This window comes from Colossoma macropomum, unplaced genomic scaffold (genome assembly GCF_904425465.1).
Source record: "Colossoma macropomum unplaced genomic scaffold, Colossoma_macropomum, whole genome shotgun sequence".
In the NCBI taxonomy this organism is placed as follows: domain Eukaryota; kingdom Metazoa; phylum Chordata; class Actinopteri; order Characiformes; family Serrasalmidae; genus Colossoma; species Colossoma macropomum.
Genome location: NW_023494799.1, coordinates 2,199,860 through 2,222,501, shown reverse-complemented (window position 1 = coordinate 2,222,501; position 22,642 = coordinate 2,199,860). Strand labels below are relative to the sequence as shown.

Sequence of the window (22,642 nt, the reverse complement as noted above, 5' to 3'; positions counted from 1 at the left end):
GAAGTTTAAAAATTTCAGCCACCAAAAACAGAGGAAATAAAATGCCGAAGTAAGTTTTGGTCTCTTGCAGCACGCACACCTGAGGCCACACTCTGGATCTGGTTATTTCAAAACATTTCTGCGGTCATGTTTAAGGACTTGGCCCTTTCTAATCATCTCTGTGTCTTCTCTGACTTGCTGATCTCTCCGGACGTTCAAACAAACCCTGTTTTTATTAAGAAAGAGTAAATAAAGCCTTAGAGCTCAGTTTATGGAGGCCATAGCTGTGTCACCAAGCATACGTGCAGAGTCAGTTGATGAACTCCTACATAATTTTAGCTGGAACGTTTTCCTGACTTTTACCGGTGCACCTCGAACACCCGTGCACATCCCAAATTTTTATAGTTTTATTTATACTGATAACAAGAAGTGGTGATAAAAATCATGGTCAGCTCAGACGGGTGTGAAGGGTTTCCAGCAGCTTTTTGAACAGCAGGGTCCTAACTTCTGTTTAAGGTCCGTTTCTATGGTTTTTAGGCAGCTGTGTCAGCAGCATAGTTCACTACCAGCATAATGAGCTCCATGTATTTCTACTGTAAAACGCTGCTTTCACTGTGAGATGATTTTCTTTTCTAACTCTGCGTTTTAAAGATCTCAGACGCTGCAGACTCGATCTCCACCGCCCCTCTGATCACCTTCGTGTGTTAATGTTGATGATGAAATATTACAGTGATGGTGGTGAATAATGAGCAGACGGAGCTGAACGTGTGTCTGCTTATTAGAAGGAGTAACGTTAGCGCGCTCGGCTAAAGCGTTTGGGAAATGGAGACTGAAACTGGGGAGCGGTGACGCTCTGATAAACAGCAGGGGGCGCTCTCGCAGTATTCACAACTCACAGTTTATCACACTTTAGATTTGTTCGGCCTTTTTTACATCAGTGACTGTAGCTGTCCGGCTACTATTGGTCCATTCATAATGAAATGTTCACACGATGTAAAGGACCACCACTGTGCTCAGATGATGAAGAAAAATAAAAATGAAAAGAAACTCTAACGTTATGGAAAAACAGCACAGTTATACAGGGTGATTCAAAAAGATTCATCCGATTTTAAAATGATTTATTTCTCTTGTAAATCATTACAGATCAATGCAGTGAACTGTAAATGGTTTAAATGAGCATAAAGTTTATTATATAATTGTACAAGGTCTCAGTATGAACCTCCTCCAGCTGTACAGACAACATCAACGCCATAGTCAAACTCATCCCATACTGGATTGAGCGTGTCGGATGTCGCTGCACTCACGGCTCTTTCAGTGCGATTTCGGAGATCATCCAGTGATGTGGAACCAACGACGAACGCTCTGAGCTGTTGGAGCTTCACTGCCCACGAAAATCACACTGCACAGTTATGACGGATTCACTCTTATTGAAGAGGAGAACGCAGAACGCTTTCTGATCAGGGGTCTCATCTCCTCTCAGACTGAAGGGAGCCAGACTTCCACTGACGGTCAGAAACTCTATGACTCCCTCTTTCAATTGGATTGTGATTGGTTCCTAGACGCCTCACGGTTGGAAAAATGTGGCGCTTTGAAATCAGATGAATCTTTTTGAATCACCCTGTATATACCCGCCTGTTCAGCATACAGCAGTTTGGCCCCACCCACTCACACTGAAGTTAAGAGCCTGGAACAGAGCTCATTTGCATTTATCAATCTTAGGCATAGTAACGAAAACAGCCTGTTTTATCCTGAGGGAAAAGGAGAGGTTGGAAAATGGTCATGTGTCCATCAATTATGACGTTATAACAATGTTATAAGTGGAAATATTTAGGCAATGAGCCCTTTAAAATTTCAGCACCTCCGACTTAAATGGCCTTCCCGTGTCCCCGAATGTGTGTGTGTTTGAGTGGACTGCCATCACTCACTCATTACCCTCGTAGTCCTCAACCCCAGTCACCTCAGAGACTGTAGCCTGGAGCATGATGGGAAGCGCTCACCTGTTTTTATTCGTGTGTACCTGTTCACTGTGCCATCCGCTCATCCTTCACCCTCGTGCCTTAAGTGGAGCTGCCTGCGTCCGCCATGTCTCATAATCATATCGATATGTGCATGCTTTTAAATCATCAACATTACCTATATTTTTGATATTCAGCATATCTCTTGTAAATCTGAAGGTACTCTCATATTACTGAAAGCAAGTATTGAAGGTGTTTTCTTGTTTTTCAGGTATTCTTGGTTTATAAATGATTTATAAGTGAATTTATGGACTGTTTCTGATGCTTTTTCATTACCAATAAATGTATACTTTCTCACTGTGTTTAGCCTCAGTGATGACAGCTAAGCCTGATACTCTGATAGGCAAATGTACTCGTGTGGTATGATCTTGTGGTATGATGCTGTAATCAGAGGCAAAACTTTGGGGAGCCCGAAGGGGAACCAGCGTGGGACGGGGCGGTTGGGTTGTGGTGCTGTGACCGGCCCCCCTGAAATCTTTATTGGAGCTGTCATATTGTTGCTGTACTTTTTCATTTTGTTTTCTACAGCAGTCGAACAGCAGCTGTTCTTTACTTTATGGAGAAGTGTTCGTGATGAATAGACCAAAATAAATGCCCCAGATATTCACTTTACACCGACTTCACATAAAACTGCCTTTACTGCCTTTACTTTCATGTTCCGCAGTCTTTTTTGCACTTCACCTGGATTTGGACCTGAAATAAAGGCAGTTTTAATCTTTAATCTTAACATCTAAGAGCGCTTTTACACCTACCTCGTTTTGTGCGGACCTATCGAACTTTTTTAGTTCGGTCCATCTTGATGGGTGTAAATACACCACCTGAACTCTGGTGTAAGCTGAATAAGTGAAGCATGGTTAAAAATCGCAGGTCTTCCAAACGCATCCTGGTTCTGTTCACTGCTGGTGGGAACACTTTTTCATGATGGTCCGCACCAAACGAGGGTGTTTAACGTGCTTTTTTGCTTCACCAGTGCTGCACTGTCCACATAATCTGCCTGTTCAAACGTCTGACTCCTGACAAACACTCATTTTGCTCTTTCAGCACAAGCTGCTGCTAATAACGGAATAAAAATAGTACATAATTGTAACAGAATAAATATAAATGATAAAATGAGAGAGAAGCAAAGACTTTGATTTTGGCACATGGATTCATCAGCAACCTGGCTACATTTAAATTGGCAAACCAGTCATGAAGAAGCAGATGTCAAACAAGGTTTATTGTTGTTACTTTGATTGTGATGCAGCACAGATGGTGAGTAATAGTGTTTAAGCATTTAAATCTCTAAAAAATTTCTAACCAGTAAACAAGCATTCGTGTGTTTTATTTGGTGCACTTGCACCAACAGAAGCAAGTTGAAATAATACAATAGCACAAAAACCCAGACTCTGTTTCAGACCTTAGCAAGCAAACTAATAATAGTAATAATAATAATAATAATAAAATTAGTAATAATAATCATAATAATAATATCTTTATTTATAGAGAACTTTTCATAGCGGTGGCAGCTCAAAGTGCTTTACAGACAGATGATAATACATAACAGTAATAGAAGCAACTATGAGTATTAATTTCAAATCATATAAGACAATAACACAGGTCAAATTAGGTGTGAAAACAGCCTAAGAGTGAATTGGTGTGAAGTGAGCTTTTTTATTTGTTGTAATTGGTTTTCGTTTTTTTTTTTGTTTTTTTTTGTTTTTTTTTAAACAGATCATGTATCATGAGTTACAGACTACATTCTTCTCAAACACAAACATTAGTAAGTACAGACCAAGTTACAGTCCAGAAGTTAAAGCGCAGATATGGTCTGTCACACCAGTTGATAATTACAAATATACAGGGTGAGGCATTAAAGGCATTTGTGTGAAGTGAGGTTTGAGTATTGAGATATCTAACATTGATGCCAAAGAGCTCCTTTCTGACTCTTCACAGTGTAGCTGGAGTAAAGCCATAATACACTGAAATCACATTTTTAACAGAGAAAATTCTCACATTTTTTTGTTTCTTTGGTCTCTTGTTCAGCCATCTTGCCGGTTTTTCTTTTTTTCTCTTAACTCACTGTTTGGAGTCTCTGAAAAACCTCTGCATGTAGCCCTGACACTTCGCCCTACCCCTCTATCGGGACACCCTACACTTCGGGGCGCAAAGCGGAGGGGTAGGGCTAAGTGGTAGGGGCGAGGGGTGAAATGGGATTGGGTCTAAGTCACTTGAGCAGTAACGATCCATTTTACCGAAATGCTCCATTTTGAAAGTTAAAAAAGTTACTGCTTTAAAAAATACATTCTTTCGGGTAAAGTGACTCGATGTTTAAAAAAAAATGCGGCATGAAGTTTGAGTTGTACGTTATGTTTAGGTCACATCTTCCTCTGTGAGTTTATTGGCTGGTTGCAAAGCAAAAATCCAATTACTGTCTGACTCATGTAGACCTGGAGTTTCCCCATTATCTGATTACTCATGTAAACATATTGACATTACTTTTGATTTTCTGCAGTTATCACATTTCCAGAAACCAATCTTTGATGACATACAGTCAGAGACCTCCCTACATTCATTTAATTTCCAGTGAAAATGGCCTTTAAGTACAAATGATTTATTTTTCAGCATCAGGACAAAAGCAGTCCAAAAAAACATCTTTATTTTTTGCAGTTTTTATTTTTATGCATCATTTGGGCTCAGCTGTCCTTCACATGGGGAATGGACTGATAAAAAGGCTCTAAAATTGCTTGGAATGAAATCTCTTTACATTAACTTACAATAAAAGTAATGAGCGTTTTTGCCGTCTCCTGTAATCTCAGCATTTTGGACATACTTGTGTTTCTTTGGACGTCGATGTTACATGTAGCAGCCTCAACAGCTAAATCACCTCTCAGCTGTGTGAGTCAGTGAGACACTGTTTACCTTCATTCCAGCTTCCATTCTTTTCAGGAGACTCACTTTCAGTTCCTCAAAGAATCTGCAGACACACCTCCAAAGTTCAGTCTTAGAAGCTGGTTGATCATTTTCTGCTTCTCACCATCCAAGTGATCAGCACACTTAAAAAAGATGGCTCTTCAAGGGTTCTAGTAAAGAAAATGGTTTTGTATAGAACCTGAACACTCAAAGAACCCTTTGTGTGACTAAGTGGTTCTTTGCATCATGAAAGGTTCTTCAGATTGATGGAAAATGTGCATGAATGAGCTATAGATGGTTCCATATACCACCAAAAGGGTCCTTCTATTGTTACAAGCTTGGCATTGTGACAATAGAAGAACAAGAAGAAAAAAAGATAGAAGATTCTGTATAGAACCATCTACTGAACATTCTCCATCAATCTAAAGAACGCTTTTTGATCCTATGTAGAACCCTTTTCAAAAAGATTCTATATAGAACCATGTACAACACATTCTCCATCAATCTGTAGAACGCTTTCATGATGCAAAGAACCCTTAGGTCTTGCAATGTGGTTCTTTGAGTGTTCATTGTATATAGAACCATTTTCTTTACTAAAGAAAATGGTTCTTAGAAGATCCCTTTTGGGTGCTATAAAGAACCCTTTTTGAAAAGACTCTTTATAGAACCATCTGCAGAACATTCTCTGTCAAATTGAAGAACCTTTTTGGTGTTACGTAGAACCCTTTTCGAAAAGATTCTATATAGAACCGTCTGCAGCACACTCTATCAATCTGTAGAACCCTTTCACGATGCAAAGAACCCTTTAGTCTTGCAAAGGGGTTCTTTGAGTGTTCATGGTTCTATATAGAACCATTTTCTTTACTAAAGAACCCTTGAAGAACCGTCTTTTTTTAAGAAACACATTGTTTCCCTGACACAGTTTTGGAAGCGTTTTTATTTAATTTTAAGTTTCTCCTGAAAAATTGGATTTTTGGACTGGAAATTAAATCACAGTTCTACTGAAACACTCAGAGATGGTGATGAAGCACAGTCCGGATCCACTGTTTGGTCACTGTTATCACATCACCGGAGGCTCATTTGATTTATGACTCAGCAGATTTCAAACGTCCAGCCGATGCTCAGTTTTTCATTAGGTCCAGTGCAGGGGTCAGCGCTCGGCGGGCAGGCGCTGATTAGAGCTGCTCCTTTATGGCCGGTGCTGATGACTCTATTTACAGTTACAGTAGTGCAAGGCTGAACCGCCACTGCTCTTTAATCTCCCTCGTCCGGCCGCTTTCCTGCTGCTATTGATCTTTAGCAGAACTGCTTCGGCGCGAGTATTAATAGCTCGACCGTTAACTCAGTAAATTCCTCAGAAAACGTTTCTCAAACTGGCAGCTTCGGTGCTGCTTTTCACAAGTGCTCACGAGGAAACATCAATAAAACCTGAGTCGCAGGGTCGATGTAGAACAGCAGACAGACCGTCACGCTCTGTGGATTTCTAGGAAGAAATGCTCTGGAACTGTAAATCTTGCAGAACAGTGGACAATATAATGTCAACGTTTTCTGTGTGTAGAATCCCAAATATTTATTGATTTATTTTATTTCATTTTTTTGTTTGTTTTTTTTTTTTATTTTATGTAAACAGTAAATGTTCAGCTCCAGTTACACCTTGGAAAAATTAAACATTGATTTATATTCAGCCTATTTAAATGAAAAGAAGTAAAATAAATGTAAAAATTTGAGAAATATATAATTAAAAAAAGAATAAACAATAAAAAATAAAATTTGGTTAGAATAAGTCATAAATAGATATGAGCTGTGCTTTATAATTTCATTAAACAGCTTTTAGCTTTTTGTTCTGTTGTATTTGTAGTAAGGAATAAAAAAAAGTATCACGTCTTTGCAGAATAGCTTTAGGAACCGACGCCATCGTTTGTGCGTATGAATTTTGCCCAATAAGGTTAATAGTTTCATAACCTCATTTACTCCACTTAAATTAGTATCATAGTTTAGGAACAAGACCATCGTCTCATTTTTAGAAATAAATTTGTGTATGGATATGAATACCATTAAAGAAATTCCCAAAATTCCTTACAAAACGTGCAGGTAAAAAATAAGTGATTTTCCAAAGCTGAACGGCAGAAAGAACATAGTGGTGAAATGTGGTCAGTTTTAAAGTTATGAAGCAGGACATTATGAGGGTAAAAACTGTGAAGTATTTAAAATTTTATTGACTTTGTTAGGGAGCAGACGTTTACTAATATAGTATGCTGCTACAACACGTCTGTCGAAAGTGAGGGAAATTTATTTTTCCTTTTATAGATTGCTTTGGGGAGCAGCTGTAGTCATGTGTTATACCATTCCTGATACGGTGAATTTTTTTTTTATTTTTAATTTTTGTTTTTAAAGCTCTAAATCCCCTATAGCGAGCGTCTGAGTGTCTTTAATAGAAGGACTGTAGCTGCAGTGAGCTCTCATAAGGTAATTCTGTACAAATACTATTCATAATATTCTTATCACTGTTGCCAGAAGAAAAACTCATCTCCAAAATGGTAACTTTACAGGAGAAGGAAAAACATACTTTACTTTTCATGTAAGTCAATGGAACCATTTCTTTTGGTCCATTCATCATGAGATTTACACACAATGTAAAGAGCAACAGGCATTTTCAAATTATGTCAAAAACTGAAAAATGACAAAAATGGAGATACGAGGTTTTGTTCTGACAGCAGCGATGTATTCTTTCCCACTTTGAGTTCATTGTAAATATATCTTGGTTACTTTTTAACAAATGTATTATAAAGATAAACTTGGTCTTGTTCCTGAATAAAACGTGCTGGTTGTTGCATAGAATGCTGGTATGGAGAGAAAAACTGTGTTTAATTGGCAGTTTCCAACTTGTAGAATCCAAAATGGAACCTTCATTTATTTATTTTTATTTCTTTGACTCTCATTGTCTTGATTTTGTCTCCCTGAGGTCTCAGAACATTCATCATTCAGTTTTGCATGTCTTTTATTTATACTTCAGACTTAAAGGACAGTTGCACCGAGTTTTTCTTGTATAATTGTGTGTTTGCGGTTCAGAGTGGTTTGGTGTGAAATGGTTCAGAGGTCTTTACAGTGGTGGTGATAGGAACCAGGGGTCGCCATGACTACAACACAAATATAGACATTTTATTTACTATCCAGAACCACCAGTGAACCTACACGAGTCTTCTGGGTTTATATGGAATGTTGATGATGGAAAATAGTGGAAAATCTGAAATAATAAGTTTTCTTTGGAGACTATTTTGCCTCACAGCACCCTACATATTATGTATCCCTCCACCATGAATGCACTCTAAAAAGTGATGTGTTAAATAACAACACACTAACTTGTGTCTTGTGTAACCCATTTAAACACTTTGTGTCATGAGCTTGTCTGAATTAACACATACCGTGTTAAAAGCAACCCAAAATGTGTCGTCCATAACTGGGTACAGAAATATTTTAACACATTTTGTGTTAAAAGTAACACAAATTGTGTCGTCTCCAGCTGAACATGCTGATGTGTCTGGTTAGAGACAGAATGTGTTGTTTCTTAACACGTATGTTAAGTGGGTGGATTAACATAAATGGATTAACAAGACATTTTAGGCCAAAAGTTTATCACAAATCTATTAATAAATCTATAAAATTTATTTATAAATCTAAAACAACATCAGGCAGTGAATTCATAACCATTTCATGTAGTAACTTTCTGTGAGGGAGCTTTTAGAGGTGGACGTCTGGTTCCTATCACCACCACTGTGAACAATGCTGACTCTATAAGTTTCTCTAGAACGGAGCGTTTCACACCAAACCACTCTGAACGACTCTGTTTGCATCTTAACCATTTAATTATGTGGAATTTTTGAAAATTTGTTGGAGTTCCCCTTTTAAAGGGGCACTCTGACCAAAATGAGAAATGGAACCATCTTTGTAGTGAACATGCCTGATCACCTCTATTGGTGAAAAGTGGTGCTACAACACTCTGTAAAGCAAGTTTAAAGATTAAGAAAACCACCTTCTGATGATGCGTCCTGAAGGTGGGAGGATCTTTCAAAAAACTGTTTGAAAGGGTTTTTTTCCTACTATCTGGCTAATGCAGAAGAAAGCTAGACAGCTAACAGTGCTGTTAGAAAGCCGTCTGTATGCATTAGCCACTACATCAGTGTCTACACTAGCTAGCTGCAATGCATGCTGGGTATTGTAGTAAACATCGATGTCCAGAAACATAGAAAAGATACAAAATTCTGTCAAACAAATTAAGCTGCTGCACTTCAGATTGTTATAACATGACTAATATCAAATGCTCGCTTTAGGGTGGATTGGCCCTTTAAACTGCTTTAAAGATATATTCTAATGAGCTTTGTTCTGATTGGCTGCTCTGGTATTGTGCCTCGTACAGAAAGTAGTCCAGACTAAACACTCCGGCCTGAGTGGGCGAGGCTTACCTGCTGTACACAGTTAAAGATAATGGTTCTTCAAGGGTTCTTTAGTAAAGAAAATAGTCCTGTATAGAACCATGAACACTCAAAGAACCTTCGGCATGATTAAATTGTTCTTCGCATGGTGAAATGGTTCTTCAGATTGATGGAGAATGTGTTGTATATGGTTCTATATGGAACCTTTTTGAAAAAGGTTCTATATAGCACCAAAAAGGTGGTTCTATTGTTACGATGTCAAGCTTGTAACAGTAGAAGCACCCTTTCTGGTGCTGTATAGAACCATTTTCAAAAATGTACAGCACATTCTCTGTCAATCTGAAGAACCATTTGCTGGACATCGTAATGCTAGAAGAACCTTTTTTGGTGCTCTATAGAACCCTTTTCAAAAAGGTCCTATATAGAACCATCTACAGCACATCCTCCATCAATCTGAAGAACTATTTCACCATGCAAAGAACCATTTAAGCATGCAGAGGGTTCTTTAAGTGTTCCTGTTTCTATATAGAACTATTTTCTCTACTAAAGAACCCTTGAAGAACCATCATTTTTAAGTGTGTAGGCTGAGTAGGCCGACGTGCTGCATGTAAATGCACTGCTTTTTGTGACATCACAAAAGCAGCGAAGTCAAAACGGACCGTTTTTGAAGCTCACTTTGCATATACAGGCTGTTTGGTCTGTGGAGAGCGCAGCTTACACTCTACATCAAACTCATTTCCAAAAAAGAGAGAGAGGCCCTGTCCCATTTCTTATTTTTACCCCTACCTCTTGTTTTCGAGTGTCACCCTAACCCCTTGGAACTGAGTTACAGGGTAGTGGTTGAAATCTTCCCTCTGAAATGGGACCCTCAAATAAAAAGAGCATCACTTCATTAACAGCTACCGGCGCTGCTCTGTAGGCGACCCTGCCAGTCTGCAGTGACAGCAGAGGAGGGTAAAGTTCAGCTCCTCACTGCTGGGCTTTAGTTACATTTAGGGCATCATATGCCTTCAAAGAGGGGGGCAATTATTTATTATCACCCACCCCTAATTCTTCAGTGATATGAAGCTGAAGTCAGATATTCGCCAGATTCTTGCTTTGAATTTTCCCGTTCTACCTTAAATGGTGCAGCAGTTACATTCTGGCGCTTAAGGCGTCAGAACAGCTGGACTATTTAAGGTGGAACGGGAAAGTTAGCTGGATAGCTACAGAGACATTAGCGTGCTGTTAACGATGTTTTATGCTTGTTAAGAAAACGACCAAAATACATTGAAACGACATTAAACTAAGATAATAGAGTGGTTATCATAATTTTTTTCTGAGAAAATTCTCACATTTGTGGGTTTCTTTGGTCTCTTGTTCTCCATCTTGCCGTTTTTTCTTTTTTTCTCATAACTCTCTGTTTGGAGTCTCTGAAAAACCTCCGTTTGAAGGGTCATGTAGCTCTAACACTTCGCCCTACCCCTCTATCTCAACAAGAATCAGGACACCCTGCCCCTAGACGTGAACACACAAAACAGAGGGCTAAGGGCTGAGTGGTAGGGGCGAGGGCTGAAATGGGATTGGGCCAAAGTCTGTTTTCAGTGGTATCGGCCCTTTAATGTTCTGCAGTGCATTACAGCCGCACTCAGGTTTTTGCAGCCTGTGCCTCGGCGCGTCTCTGAGGAAAGGAAGTGGGATTAGATTGAGGCCTTGACAGCCGTCTTGCTTAGGAGGAGGATAAAGATTTGGCTGTGAGAGAGATTACAGCAGTTACGATCGACCGATCGGCGGCGCTCCGGTGCAGCCAGTGCTGCTCTGCGGTGAGTGGAGGGCGTATATGATCCACGCTCTCAGCAGTCGGAGGTGCTGTGTGAGAGGCCCGTAGCGCGGCTGGACCCGCAGAGCCGCCGGGCTGTAATTTGATTCCATGGGCTGGTCATGCGCAGGCCAAGGACGTCCTCGCCCTCGGATGAGACGGCAGCATCTATCACTCTTATTGATCGATTGTGGTTGTGTTCTGTGTTTTTAAGGCTCCACTCATCTGTTATCTGTGTGTGATGTAATGCCTTACAGCATCATCACTGAGCCAAACACGACATCCCTCCATCCATCACTGCACGTTTATTCATCGTCATGTTTACCTGCATGTTTGGTTTGAACTGTTTGATTATGAGATTCTAATGTTTCTCTTTATCTTCCTCCCTCCTTTCTCTGGTTCTCTCTTATTTTCGTTTCTTTTCTTTCTATTTCTCTATTTTCTTCATTTTCTTTTCCTGGCATTGTTTCTTTTATCCATATTTCCTTGCTCCCTTCTTTTTTAATTTGTCTTTCTTTTTCCTCCCCCTCTCCATTCCTCTCTGTTTCTTTTTCTTTCTTTCTTTCTCGTGCCCATATCTCACTTCTCTCTCTCCTTCCTTTTTCTCCCTTCTCTCCTTTCTCTCTGGTCTCTCTCCTCTTTCTCTTTCTCTCTTGCTTTTTCTCTCTCTCTCTCCCCTCTATCTTTCTCTCCTTCTCCTCTCTCCTCCTCTTTCTCTCTCTCTTGTTTTCTCTCTGTCTTTCCCTCTTTTTCTCCCTCTCCTCCCTCAACTTTCTCTCACTTTCTCTCGTCTTCTTTTTCTCTCTCTCTCTCTCTCTCTCTCTCTCTCTCTCTCTCTCTCTCTCTCTGTAGTTTATTGAGGCCTATGCGGGGGTCAGCTGTATGGACTCCGTGTGCTGTTTCCCGGAGGGCCGTGGTGGCTGTTCCAGGCTGGCCGCGCTGCTGGAGCAACTGATAGGCCGCTGCGACCCCCGCGCCGCCAGGTGTGACCTCTCTCTCTCTCACTTCTGCTGCAAACAAACCGCCTACAAACTGGAGCGAGAGGAGGCCGCGGTGGAGGAGTGAGAAACGCCCGCTAGAGCAGCTTCAGCGCTTCTGTAGCAGGGAGAAAGGCGGAGGGGGTCCGAGACGGGGCGCCGCTAAACTTGCCTTTAATAGATTTAATAAAGTGATTCTCCTTGATTCGGGAAGTCTCACTGGGATTCCGTCGCTGTCATAAGAAAAAACCTTGTATCTCAGAAACGGCTACTAGCTACAAGTTAGTCCAGTGGATATTCTCTTTCTTTCATTGTTAGGAGTGTTAGCTTTATCCGTTTAAAAATCTGTTAAAGGGACATGAGCTATGAAACCCCCTTCTAATGATGTATCATTATTATTATTATTATTGTTATTATTATTGTTTCATTCATGACAACTGACATAAATCTACAAGGACTACAGCTGTATGCAAAGGTTTGGGGACCCTTGATCAAATACATGTTGATTTTCTAAGTGTAAATAAGTGAATGCAACCTCTATAGAGACTCACTTCTGCACACTTTAATATACAACTACTGTTTATTTACTGAATTTAACACATTGGTGTAAAATAAAACATACAATTCAGTTTGTGTAAAAAAGTTATGGTACATTTTATATTTATTTTATATCTTATTTTTTTCTAATATATTAAAATTGTGTGCCAAAATTTGCAGGAATATGACATACGTAAAGCAGCACTATGTAATATTTTTTGTTAAAACTGAAAAGATAACGCCCAAAAAAGTGAACAGCTGCTGCGCGCCACCCTGTAAAGCCCGAAATAATCATTTACAAATCAGAGATACGGATTTAGCATCATGTCGTACATCTTTGCGTATTACTGTAACATGCAAAAGAAGGTCCGGCTCAATATTTAGGTCTCAAATGATCTCAAAATCGATGTCATATTGATGATATTATTAGATAATTCACTCACATCCTCTGAAGACACGTCCTTCACCAAGTTTAGACTGAGTTCTCTTTGATTTCTCTTTCAACGCACTCGCAAAAGTCAGATTCATCCGCTTGTGGGGGTCCGAAGCTCAACACACGTTACAGAATGTTCTTCCACACGTTGCGTGCAATTACATATTTCCACCAGAGAGGGCTCCAAATCCCCACATCCTGCATAGTGTTGCTTCACGTGTGTTCTCTGTAGCTGTGTTCACTTAGAAAATCAACAGAACGTGTCATCTGATCAGGGGTATTCAAACTTATGCATGCAGCTGTTTAAAGGCTTAATCCAACAGACCTCAGTTCTCAGAACACATGCTGAGGTGAAGTGACATTAAAACAGCCTTTATAACAGCTGACGCTTGTTAGAATTAACTCTTATAAATGTTCGTCTGTTGGTTCGTCTTGAAACGTAACACAGTGTAAAAAAAGGCAGCTGGAATTTTAAAACAATGTTAATAATAAAATGAATTAATAAATAATTAATGAACAAGGTTTTCTTATGACAGCGACGATGCAAGGCTGCAGATGCACTTACGAATTTCTCTAAAGTATCTCTAAAGCCATGAGGATAATCTAACGGACTCTGTCCCTTTCAGCTTTGTGTCTTTTTCGTCCTGTATGTCTTTTCTTCTCCGAGCCGTGTGTCTGGCATGTCTTCTGTGCTCAAGTTTCGCTACAGTTTGTGTGTCTCACTTAACTTTCAGCGCTGCACAGTCAGTGTTGCTGTTCCGAAGATTTGGAAACGTCACTTTGGGTTACAGAGCGCGCATCCAATCACTTTTATGCAAGTTGAATGTTGAACATTAGATGCAGCCTGTTGAGCATCGTCGTTTTAGTGGATCAGAAACGTCACGTCGCCGTCGAATGAAGTCTCGTCTTTTGCATCGCCAAAATGTGTTTGTCTCTCAGTGGACGCGGTTATTGACGGCATGCAGCTGTAACGCACTCGCAAGCCTCTGCTTCCCCGGTCCTTTCCTAGTCTGTGTGTTATCAGCGCTTTGGGAGCCTCTCGAGTGTCCAACAGCTGTGAGACAAGCACCCAGTCTTTTAAAATGCTATTACACTGCCACGCCAGCAGGGGGCGAAGGCTAAGGGTGGGCAATATGACAATGTGGCAGGGACGCAAGGACGCGGGGAGGTGTTTTAAGTTGGGGCGCTAAAATTTTTAGCAGCATATGTGCTAGATATACACAGTGACATCATGCTAAAAGCCGTTTTTTATTTGTTATTTGAATTCTTTGTAGAATTTGCTTCAAACAGAACGTATCGTTATATGCAAACTTCATGCAGATAAGCTGAACATCATCCAATCAGACTTGATTTGAGGCACCTGTCACGCTCACAGTCAACCTACATGCTGAGATTCAATGCTCAGTTACCTCAGCTGGAGATTTTAAGGGCCGATATCCTATATATTATGTATTTTCCCGCTTTTTGTGATGTGATGTACCAAAAATGGTCATAAATCATGTTTACATCACTGTTTTCCATCCTCCCTTTAACCCTTAGAACTGAAAAGGCAGCTGTTACTGTGCCTTTAAGAAAGATATATGTAAATGAGCTGTGTTCTGATAGGATGCAGTGCACTGTGCCTCATTCGAAAAGCACTCAGCCCTGAAACACTCCTTATAACCTCACCATAAGTGGGTGGGGCTAAACTGTGTAGGCGGGATATCTGTAATTGAGTTGTTGTGACATCACAGAAACAGAAACAGGCCGTTTTTGCAGTTTAAATGGCCCAAAATCATAGAAAACACATAATGTATGCACTTAAAAATGATGGTTCTTCTAGGGTTCTTTAGTAAAGAAAATGGTTCTATGTAGAACCATGAACACTCAAACAACGCTTTCCATGATTAAAGGGTTATTTGCATTGTGAAAGGATTCTTCAGATTGAAAAAGAATGTGTAGACAGTTCTGTGTAGAACCTTTTTGAAAAGGGTTCTGTATAGCACCAAAAATTGTTCTTCTATAGTTATGATGTCAGTCTTGTTACAATTGGTGCTGTATAGAACCATTTTCAAAAAGGTTCTATATAGAACCATGTACAGCACATTCTCCATCAATCTGCATTTCATGATGAAAAGAACCCTTTTATCATGCAAAGAGTTCTTTTGAGTGTTCATAGTTCTACACAGAACAGTTTTGTTTGCTAAAGAACCCTTGTAGAACCATAACTTTTAGTGTGTAGTATGTAAACACAGCTAAAGTCTATAACATACTCTAACTTAGCTGCAAAAAAAACAGCCCATTTTTTAAATTAATATTATTTTTGTGATACATCCACCTATTAAGCCTACAGCAGTTTAGCCCCGCCCATTCACACTGAAGTTAAAGGGAGTGTTTCTGAATGAGGCACAAGACAGCCAGTCAGCTCTGTTCTAGGCAAGTAAGAGAAGTTTGGTTTTCCTTGATTCGGGCCCTTTAAAGTTTTTTGAAACAGTATTTTTGAGTTTTTGAGCTAACTTTAACCTTAACTCCGTCATATTCTTTACTTCATAACTTTCATATTTCATAAGCTACATTCTAAAGGTGGGGGTCGTATGAGGCTGTAACTGTCTTCTTTCCAGTCAAATAGATGGGTGATGTAATTTAAACCCTTATAATAAAAGAAGCTGAACTCAATTTTTTTTTCTACTGAAAGTCGACCCATTTTTCCACAAATCTGAGCTATAAACTATAAACAGATGGCGTCTCTTCAGTGATCTGCACTGTAAACATTATTTTATAAAATAATACAAAGAGCGTCTAAGATTTTTGGCTTTCAGCAGTAAATTGTAAGCATATAGCGATATGTGCGATCATAAAACACATGTTCTGTTAATTTAAGGGGAACTTTTACAAAAAACCCCAAAAATTTACATTTATTTCACACAGTTACTGATTAATTTGCCTCACGATTTGGGCACGTAAATTCAGATAGAACAACCGAAATGTACCCACGAGCGTAAGAGGTTAAACAGTTCATGCCTCTTGCGTATTGTAAAAATATAGAAATAATTCAAATTAAAAATACAAAGCAAATACACAATCCACCCTAAAACAGGCACACAGGTCTTAGCTGTGCTCAGAATATTGAAAAACGTTCTGTTTGAATATTATTTTTAGCTGTTGCTATTAAACAGTCCTGAAATCTGGCCGTGCTGCAGCCCCCCAGCCTCCCGCATCCCTGAGGATGTTACCATCACTGTGATAAATTTTCACAGTGCGCTCTTCTGAGTGTATAATTGATATCGTCAGTATGTCTAGAACTCTGAACAACTGCGTTTAACCTGATGAGGAACTGTAGCACACTTTGATTTAACGTCACTACATGATGTTGAGTCTAGTTTCAAATGCATGATCTTATTGTTATCGTTTCAGTATTGTTGCACGAGTTTCATTTTTTAAACATGGCAAACGAAATATCGCAATCCGTATCGTTTCACATAGAAATTTCTTCAGGTATCGTGATATTATTGCCGTATCGCCCACCCTTAAGCGAGCCTTATGTCTCCAGAGCGGGGGGCTTCACTGTAAAGAAGCCCTCGGTGTTTGTTGCCACAGCCAGAAAACAAACAAGGGACCACATCACGAGCGAGAGAGACACTGGAACTGTAGATCTGTCATGTCTGAAAAGGTTCTTCAGTCTTTTTCATTCATTCGTTTGTTTGTTTACTTTATACTTAAAGCCTTACCGAAGACGAAGGGGGGAAATGTCTGTCTGAATGCGGGGGAGGGGCTGCCTTTTCTCTTTTCTACACTTCGTGGGGTTGCTGAGCGGGTGGTAGTGAGTCTGTGTTCCCCCAGAAATGTCACGAGACACTTTTCTCTGCTTTGCTGCTCTTCCTTTGTCCTCCTCACTCTGTTTATCCTGTCTTTCACTGTCAGAAACAGTCCTCCTGGATTAGTAATGTGTTTAAAACCGAACTGTGCTGTTTTCTCTCTTTTAGCAAGGTAGAGAGGAGGTTTGTGTGGTGTTAAGCCAGCGAGCCACATTCTTACTCTACATATACTCATATACCCTCCTATAACCGTATTTAGTCTGCTTTATGAAGTAGTACGGAATGCATAAAGCCTCGACACAAGATCTTAAAACGGTTGTCCTCATCTGAGAGGAACGCTGATTGTGCATGTTTTAACTCCGCCCCTTTCCCCTTACGACGACTATATCCAAAGCCGATATACGCTATTGTATTCATCTTTGTATCCTCGCTCTAGCTCTGCCTGTAGCATGCGTCTAAATATGATAAGATGCGACTTGAAGAGGTTTTTAAAGAAGATTTACGTGCGCCCCCTGGTGGTAGATCATAGCAGCCAGAGGATAATTACTCCGCTCTAATTTTGAAGGGCTGTCCAGATTTTGTAGTAACCCTCTATACGCTTCAGATATTTTTCTATGAGCTGTAAAATATGAGTTTTTAAACATGCACTTGTCTATTTTATTGTATAGATATTCTCAGTTTGGTTTGCTGGCATGGTGCGATATGTGTAGAACAAAGGCTGACGTTTATTTGCAATGGGAATGAATGCGAAGATCAAAGAAGGGAGCTTGTTTTTTTGTGTTTGCATGTCATTTAACCAGTCATGTTAATCCATCCTGCACTAACAAGCCATCTTTCTCATCCCTCCATCAGCTGTGCCTCTTACTGTAGTTGGTGAAAGTATAAGACAGTGAAACTGAGTTATAAATCAGGGTTTGCTCCAGTCAGAGTCCGTGTGGGAGGCAGAAGAGCCCTTCCTGAAGCTACTAGGTTGATTCTGGTCCTTCATTCAGCACAGTCTGGTGATTTCTCCACTCACACGCAACGCTGCATTCAGACGGCGCTCGAATTGCCTCAAGATTGTGAAGTTGCATTCAAGAAGCTGATAAGGCATAAATACTGGTGGTAATCTTGAGCAGGTTACATTCTCTGACACCACATGAATAGAATAGACCAAGCTGAATAGATCAAGTCTTATTTATATTCTTATTTATTTATATTATTTATATAGCGCTTTTTATAACAGGTGTTGTCATAAAGCAGCTTTACAGAAAAAACAATCCAGGTCTGAGCCCCCATGAGCATCGCCAATGGCAACAGTGGCAAGGAGAACCTCCCTAAAAGCAAGTGGAAGAAACTTTGAGAGGAACCAAGACTCAAAAGGGGGGAACCCATCCTCCTCTGGTCGACTCCTCTTGCTTTTAGGGAGTTTATAAATATAAATAATGTATTTATAAAATATGTCTATATAAATAAACAGCACCTTTCTTACACTGTTATCATTCAAAGTGCTTCACAAATGAGAAACTACAGAGTCAGAAAATAGTTGTTGAAAAAAAAACACGAGAATAGAAATTAAAAACATGATTAAAACATGATTAAAACTGTACATATGAAAGATAAACTCTTTAAATAAAAAGCCGAATTAGAAACTAAATTAGGATAGTTACAAAATTAAATTAAAAATAAAAAAAAAAATTAAACAAGCATGCAGTGTCTATGATTAAAAAATGCCACAGCATCGTCAGGAAGGTCAGAGGTTCTATTTTCAAAGGGCTGTCCAGTTACACTCTAACAGATTTTGTAGCCCTCTATACGCTTCTAAATATGAGTTATGAGTTTTTAAACATGCACTTGTGTCTGTGTGTGTGTGTGTGTGTGTGTGTGTGTGTGTACATATATATATATATATATATATATATATATATATATATGCATAGTGCAATATGTGAAAGGTGAATTCATACAATAAAGTGAGTCCAAACTTCTGACCCGTTGTGTATAGGAAGTTCTGTAGATTTGCCCCAAAATATAAGAAATCAAATTTAATCTTCATTTCAGAATCTGAATTAGTATCAAACCTGCTGATGACCACCTGAACGCAAACATATGGTCACTGTTTGGCAATTTAACCTCAAATTCCTTTTTACCAGGTTGAGCAGTTAAATCACCAGACTGAGCTGAACTTAGGTTCCCCTCCAGAATTAAACCAGTGAGTTTAGCGCTAAGCTCATACACAACCACAGTGCCCCTCATACCTCACTGCCGCCTGTCATTGCTGCTTCCAGATCGTGGAGCGACTCGGACCCTTTCTACTCCAACGACCGCAGCATCCTGACGCTTTCACCTGTGGAAGCCACTCACTGCTAGCTCAGCTTCACCCCTCCGTTCCCAAAGAGGAGCCTCTCTCTAACTGGAGCTAACCCGATCTGCCCTGCCCTCACGGCCAGACTGACCCACCCCAGGGGCAGGCGGTCACACTTTGAGACCAGGAGGTCAGCGGTTTCACCCTCCCGAAGGCTTTAATCCGACTTTTATGCACCTGAAACTCTTCTGCTTTTGCACCATGGACCCTTTCATCTTTCCTGAGGAAACCAGCGGTCCGTCTGAAGCCATATTTACCCTCTTATTACCTGATTTTTCAAGGTACGAAAGGCCAGAGCAGTGTAGCGTTAGCTGACTTTGAAGAAAGTGTCCTCGGAGACGCCTACCCGTCTCGCACTCAGCCATGAAGTAAGGACGTCCCTCTAGCGCCTCCCGAAGGAGAAACTGACATCAGCTTCGGCTTCACTGACTAACCTTCGCCTGCCTGTAGCTCTCGTTCCTCTCGCACACTGAAAGCTTTAACTCGTCTCATATTCATCGTCATCTCTGAACTAACGTGTCATTGCTGTTCTTTTGTTCCATTTGTTTGTTGTTACTAACCATTTGTTGACTTTTTATTGTTGTGTGTGTTTTTGTTTGTTTGCTCATCTCCCCGAGCGAGGCTGTAGCCTGCATGCGGTCCTGCAGCTCTCCTCAGCTTTTTAGAGGCCTTTTTTTGGGTTCCTTTGACTGAAAGTCCTCCCCCAGCTGCACGGGGGCCGGATGAGCGTCACTGAGACAACCGTTTTAAACTTGCTTCACTCTGCTCAGATGCATGCTCCATTTGCAGTAGAAATAACCGGTAACCCTCTACATGTGGCTACAGTGAGCTGGACCTGTGAAGACCCTCTTCTGGAGGGTTTTATGATGTATCGCACTTTCTTACAGTGAGATTGCTGATCTGAGATATTCAGTATATTCTCACTGTCATATCAAAGCCAGGAACTCATTTTTGTTTTCTGTTTAAAAGTGTCAGCTGTCCTCCGAATTTTCAAAATTCCCCCATAACTGAGTGTCTGAGGTGTAATCAGAGTGATTCAGAGTGGTTTGGTGTGAAATGGTTCAGGTGTCTTTACAGTGGTGGTGATAGGAACCAGGGGTCGCCATGACTACAACACAAATATAGACATTTAATTTTTTTATATGCTATCTTTGGGGACTATTTTGCCTCATGGCACCCTGCATGTATCCCTCCACCAGGAATGGATTTAAAAAACGTACATTTTAAACCTAAACCTTCTCAAAACTATCATAAAACAGTGTCTCACTCATCAGGCAGTGAATTCAGAACCATTTCATGTAGGAACTTTCTGTGAGGGAGCTTTTAGAGGTGGACGTCTGGTTCCTATCACCACCACTGTGAACAGTTCTAAGTTTCTCTAGAACAGAGCGTTTCACACCAGACCACTCTGAACGACTCTGTTTACATCTCAACCACTGAAGTATGCATACCTTTTGAAAATTTGGTGGAATTCCCCTGCGAAGTTATCATTTTGTTTAAATATGATACCTCAATCTCTGAAATGGTGAGTTTAAAGAAAGAGGAAAGAACATTCATAACTTTAATGTACTTTTGTGCTGTTGATCCATTATGAAAATGCTAAGGTAAAAAAAACTAAATTAACAAATAGTGGAAAAATGAAAGAGTGGAGGTTTTGATATGACAGCGATGAAATTCTCTCCTATGAATATATAATATATTCATATGGAGAAGTATATAATGAGCCTGTCCATACATACGGAGCCAGTGAAGCGTCTGAAATGAGTCACAGAAGGACACTTTATTTGAAACGCATTAATGAAAAAACGGTACAAAAGTGTGTTTGTTTTTTTTTCCTTTGTTACTTTCATTGGGAGAAAGTTACATTTGCATATCAGACGAGGAATTGTAATTATTTTTCTATCGGGTGCATCTCTTCACTCTGTCTCGCTCTTCTGTTTGTTGAATTTGTCATTTTTCACGTCGGCCTTTTTCCCCAAACGACAAATGAAAACGTTCTGTATGATGTTCTATCAGCTGTCGGTTATGGTTCATTTAAAAAATAAAAAAAAAAAAAGTTTTTTTTTTGTTGTGAAGTCAGACAGTCGCTGGCTGTTCTGCTATAAAGTACACTCTTAAAAAAAGATGGTTCCTCAAGGGTTCTTTAGTAAAGAAAATGGTTCTACATAGAACCATGAACACTCGAACGCTTTGCATGATTGCAAGGGTTCTTTGATGGAGAATGTGCTGTAGATGGTTCCGTACAGAATCTTTTTAAAAAGGGTTCCATATAGCACCTAAAAGGGTTCTTGTATTGATACAATGTCAAGCCTGTAACAATAAAAGAACCCTTTTGGTGCTATATAGAACCCTTTTCAAAAAAAGTTCTGTATTGAACCACCTACAGCACATTCTGAAGAACCCTTTCATGATTTAATCATACAAAGGGTTCTTTGAGTGTTTATAGTTTTTATAGAACCATTCTTTACCGAAGAACCCTTGAAGAACCGCCTTTTTGAGAGCGTACGCTGCAGATCAGTGTACCGTGTAGCACCGCAGTCGGCCGCGTCTGTTCCTCAAAGAAACATTAGCAATAAGAATCTCTCTGGACCGGCCGAAGTCCAGTCCAGCTGTGATGTCAGTTCATTTCGTGTTTTATTTCCATCAAAACAGAAACGTTACTGTAACTGTAACTGTCCTCTCCTCACAGTGAAAGTGTTGAATTGCTGATGTTTATGAAAATTCTATTTACAGAATAAACGAGTTTTTAAAAAAAACAAACAGTACTCGAGTGTTTGTGCTTCTGCAGGAGTGAAGGTAGGAGAACCAGAACAGCTGCTCTAATGGAGAACCACGAGGCTCCTATCGGCCTTTCATTTTAATAACTGTGCACTAATTACCCTGCGTGGCCTGTGCAGTCGCAGAACCTGCTCTAAAAACTTTACTACTTTTAGAGACACTTAAAGAACCTGAATTCTGATTTATATTTTTAAACAATGGTTTGAGTTAATATCGTTAAGTAATATCTCCAAAACTGTAAAAAAACAGTCTTAAGTTTCAGTTGATGTACAGAGATTTGAAGTGATTCTGGATTCTTTTTTGAAGCTATTAGATCATGGAGTTTTCAGGGCAAATAGTACAGATAATATTAGAGTTACTTATAAATGTCCAGACTCTGGGCAGCGACAGAGAACTGCCATGTTCAAATAATGTAGAAAAGTAATCAACAAAAACAGAAAAAAGTCACAGTTTTTTGATGTCAAAACCGACGCATTTACTAAGAATGCGCAGCTGGAATCGGCAGATTTTTGCTCCAAACAGGCAACTAATGATTTGGATTTTGGTTGATCTCTGTTGCGGTTTTATGAGGTAAATAACGAGAGGCAGACACACTGTATTATTGCGTGGGAATGAGATAATTATGCCTTGACCACAGCTTAATAAGGCATGATCTTGTTCCCACACCT

General features: G+C 39.8%; 1 protein-coding gene across 1 annotated transcript in view; it reads left to right on the top strand.

The window, feature by feature from the left end:
• Nucleotides 1-20,247, top strand: part of LOC118818687 (probable phospholipid-transporting ATPase IF) — a 116,175-nt gene extending 95,928 nt beyond the window's left edge. Inside the window, exons 29-30 of the mRNA XM_036585999.1 lie at nt 11,964-12,094; nt 19,120-20,247. Coding sequence (XP_036441892.1) covers nt 11,964-12,094; nt 19,120-19,201 — 213 coding nt within the window. The 3' untranslated portion in view covers nt 19,202-20,247. The remainder of the gene's footprint in view (nt 1-11,963; nt 12,095-19,119) is intronic.
• Nucleotides 20,248-22,642: the final 2,395 nt, after the last annotated feature.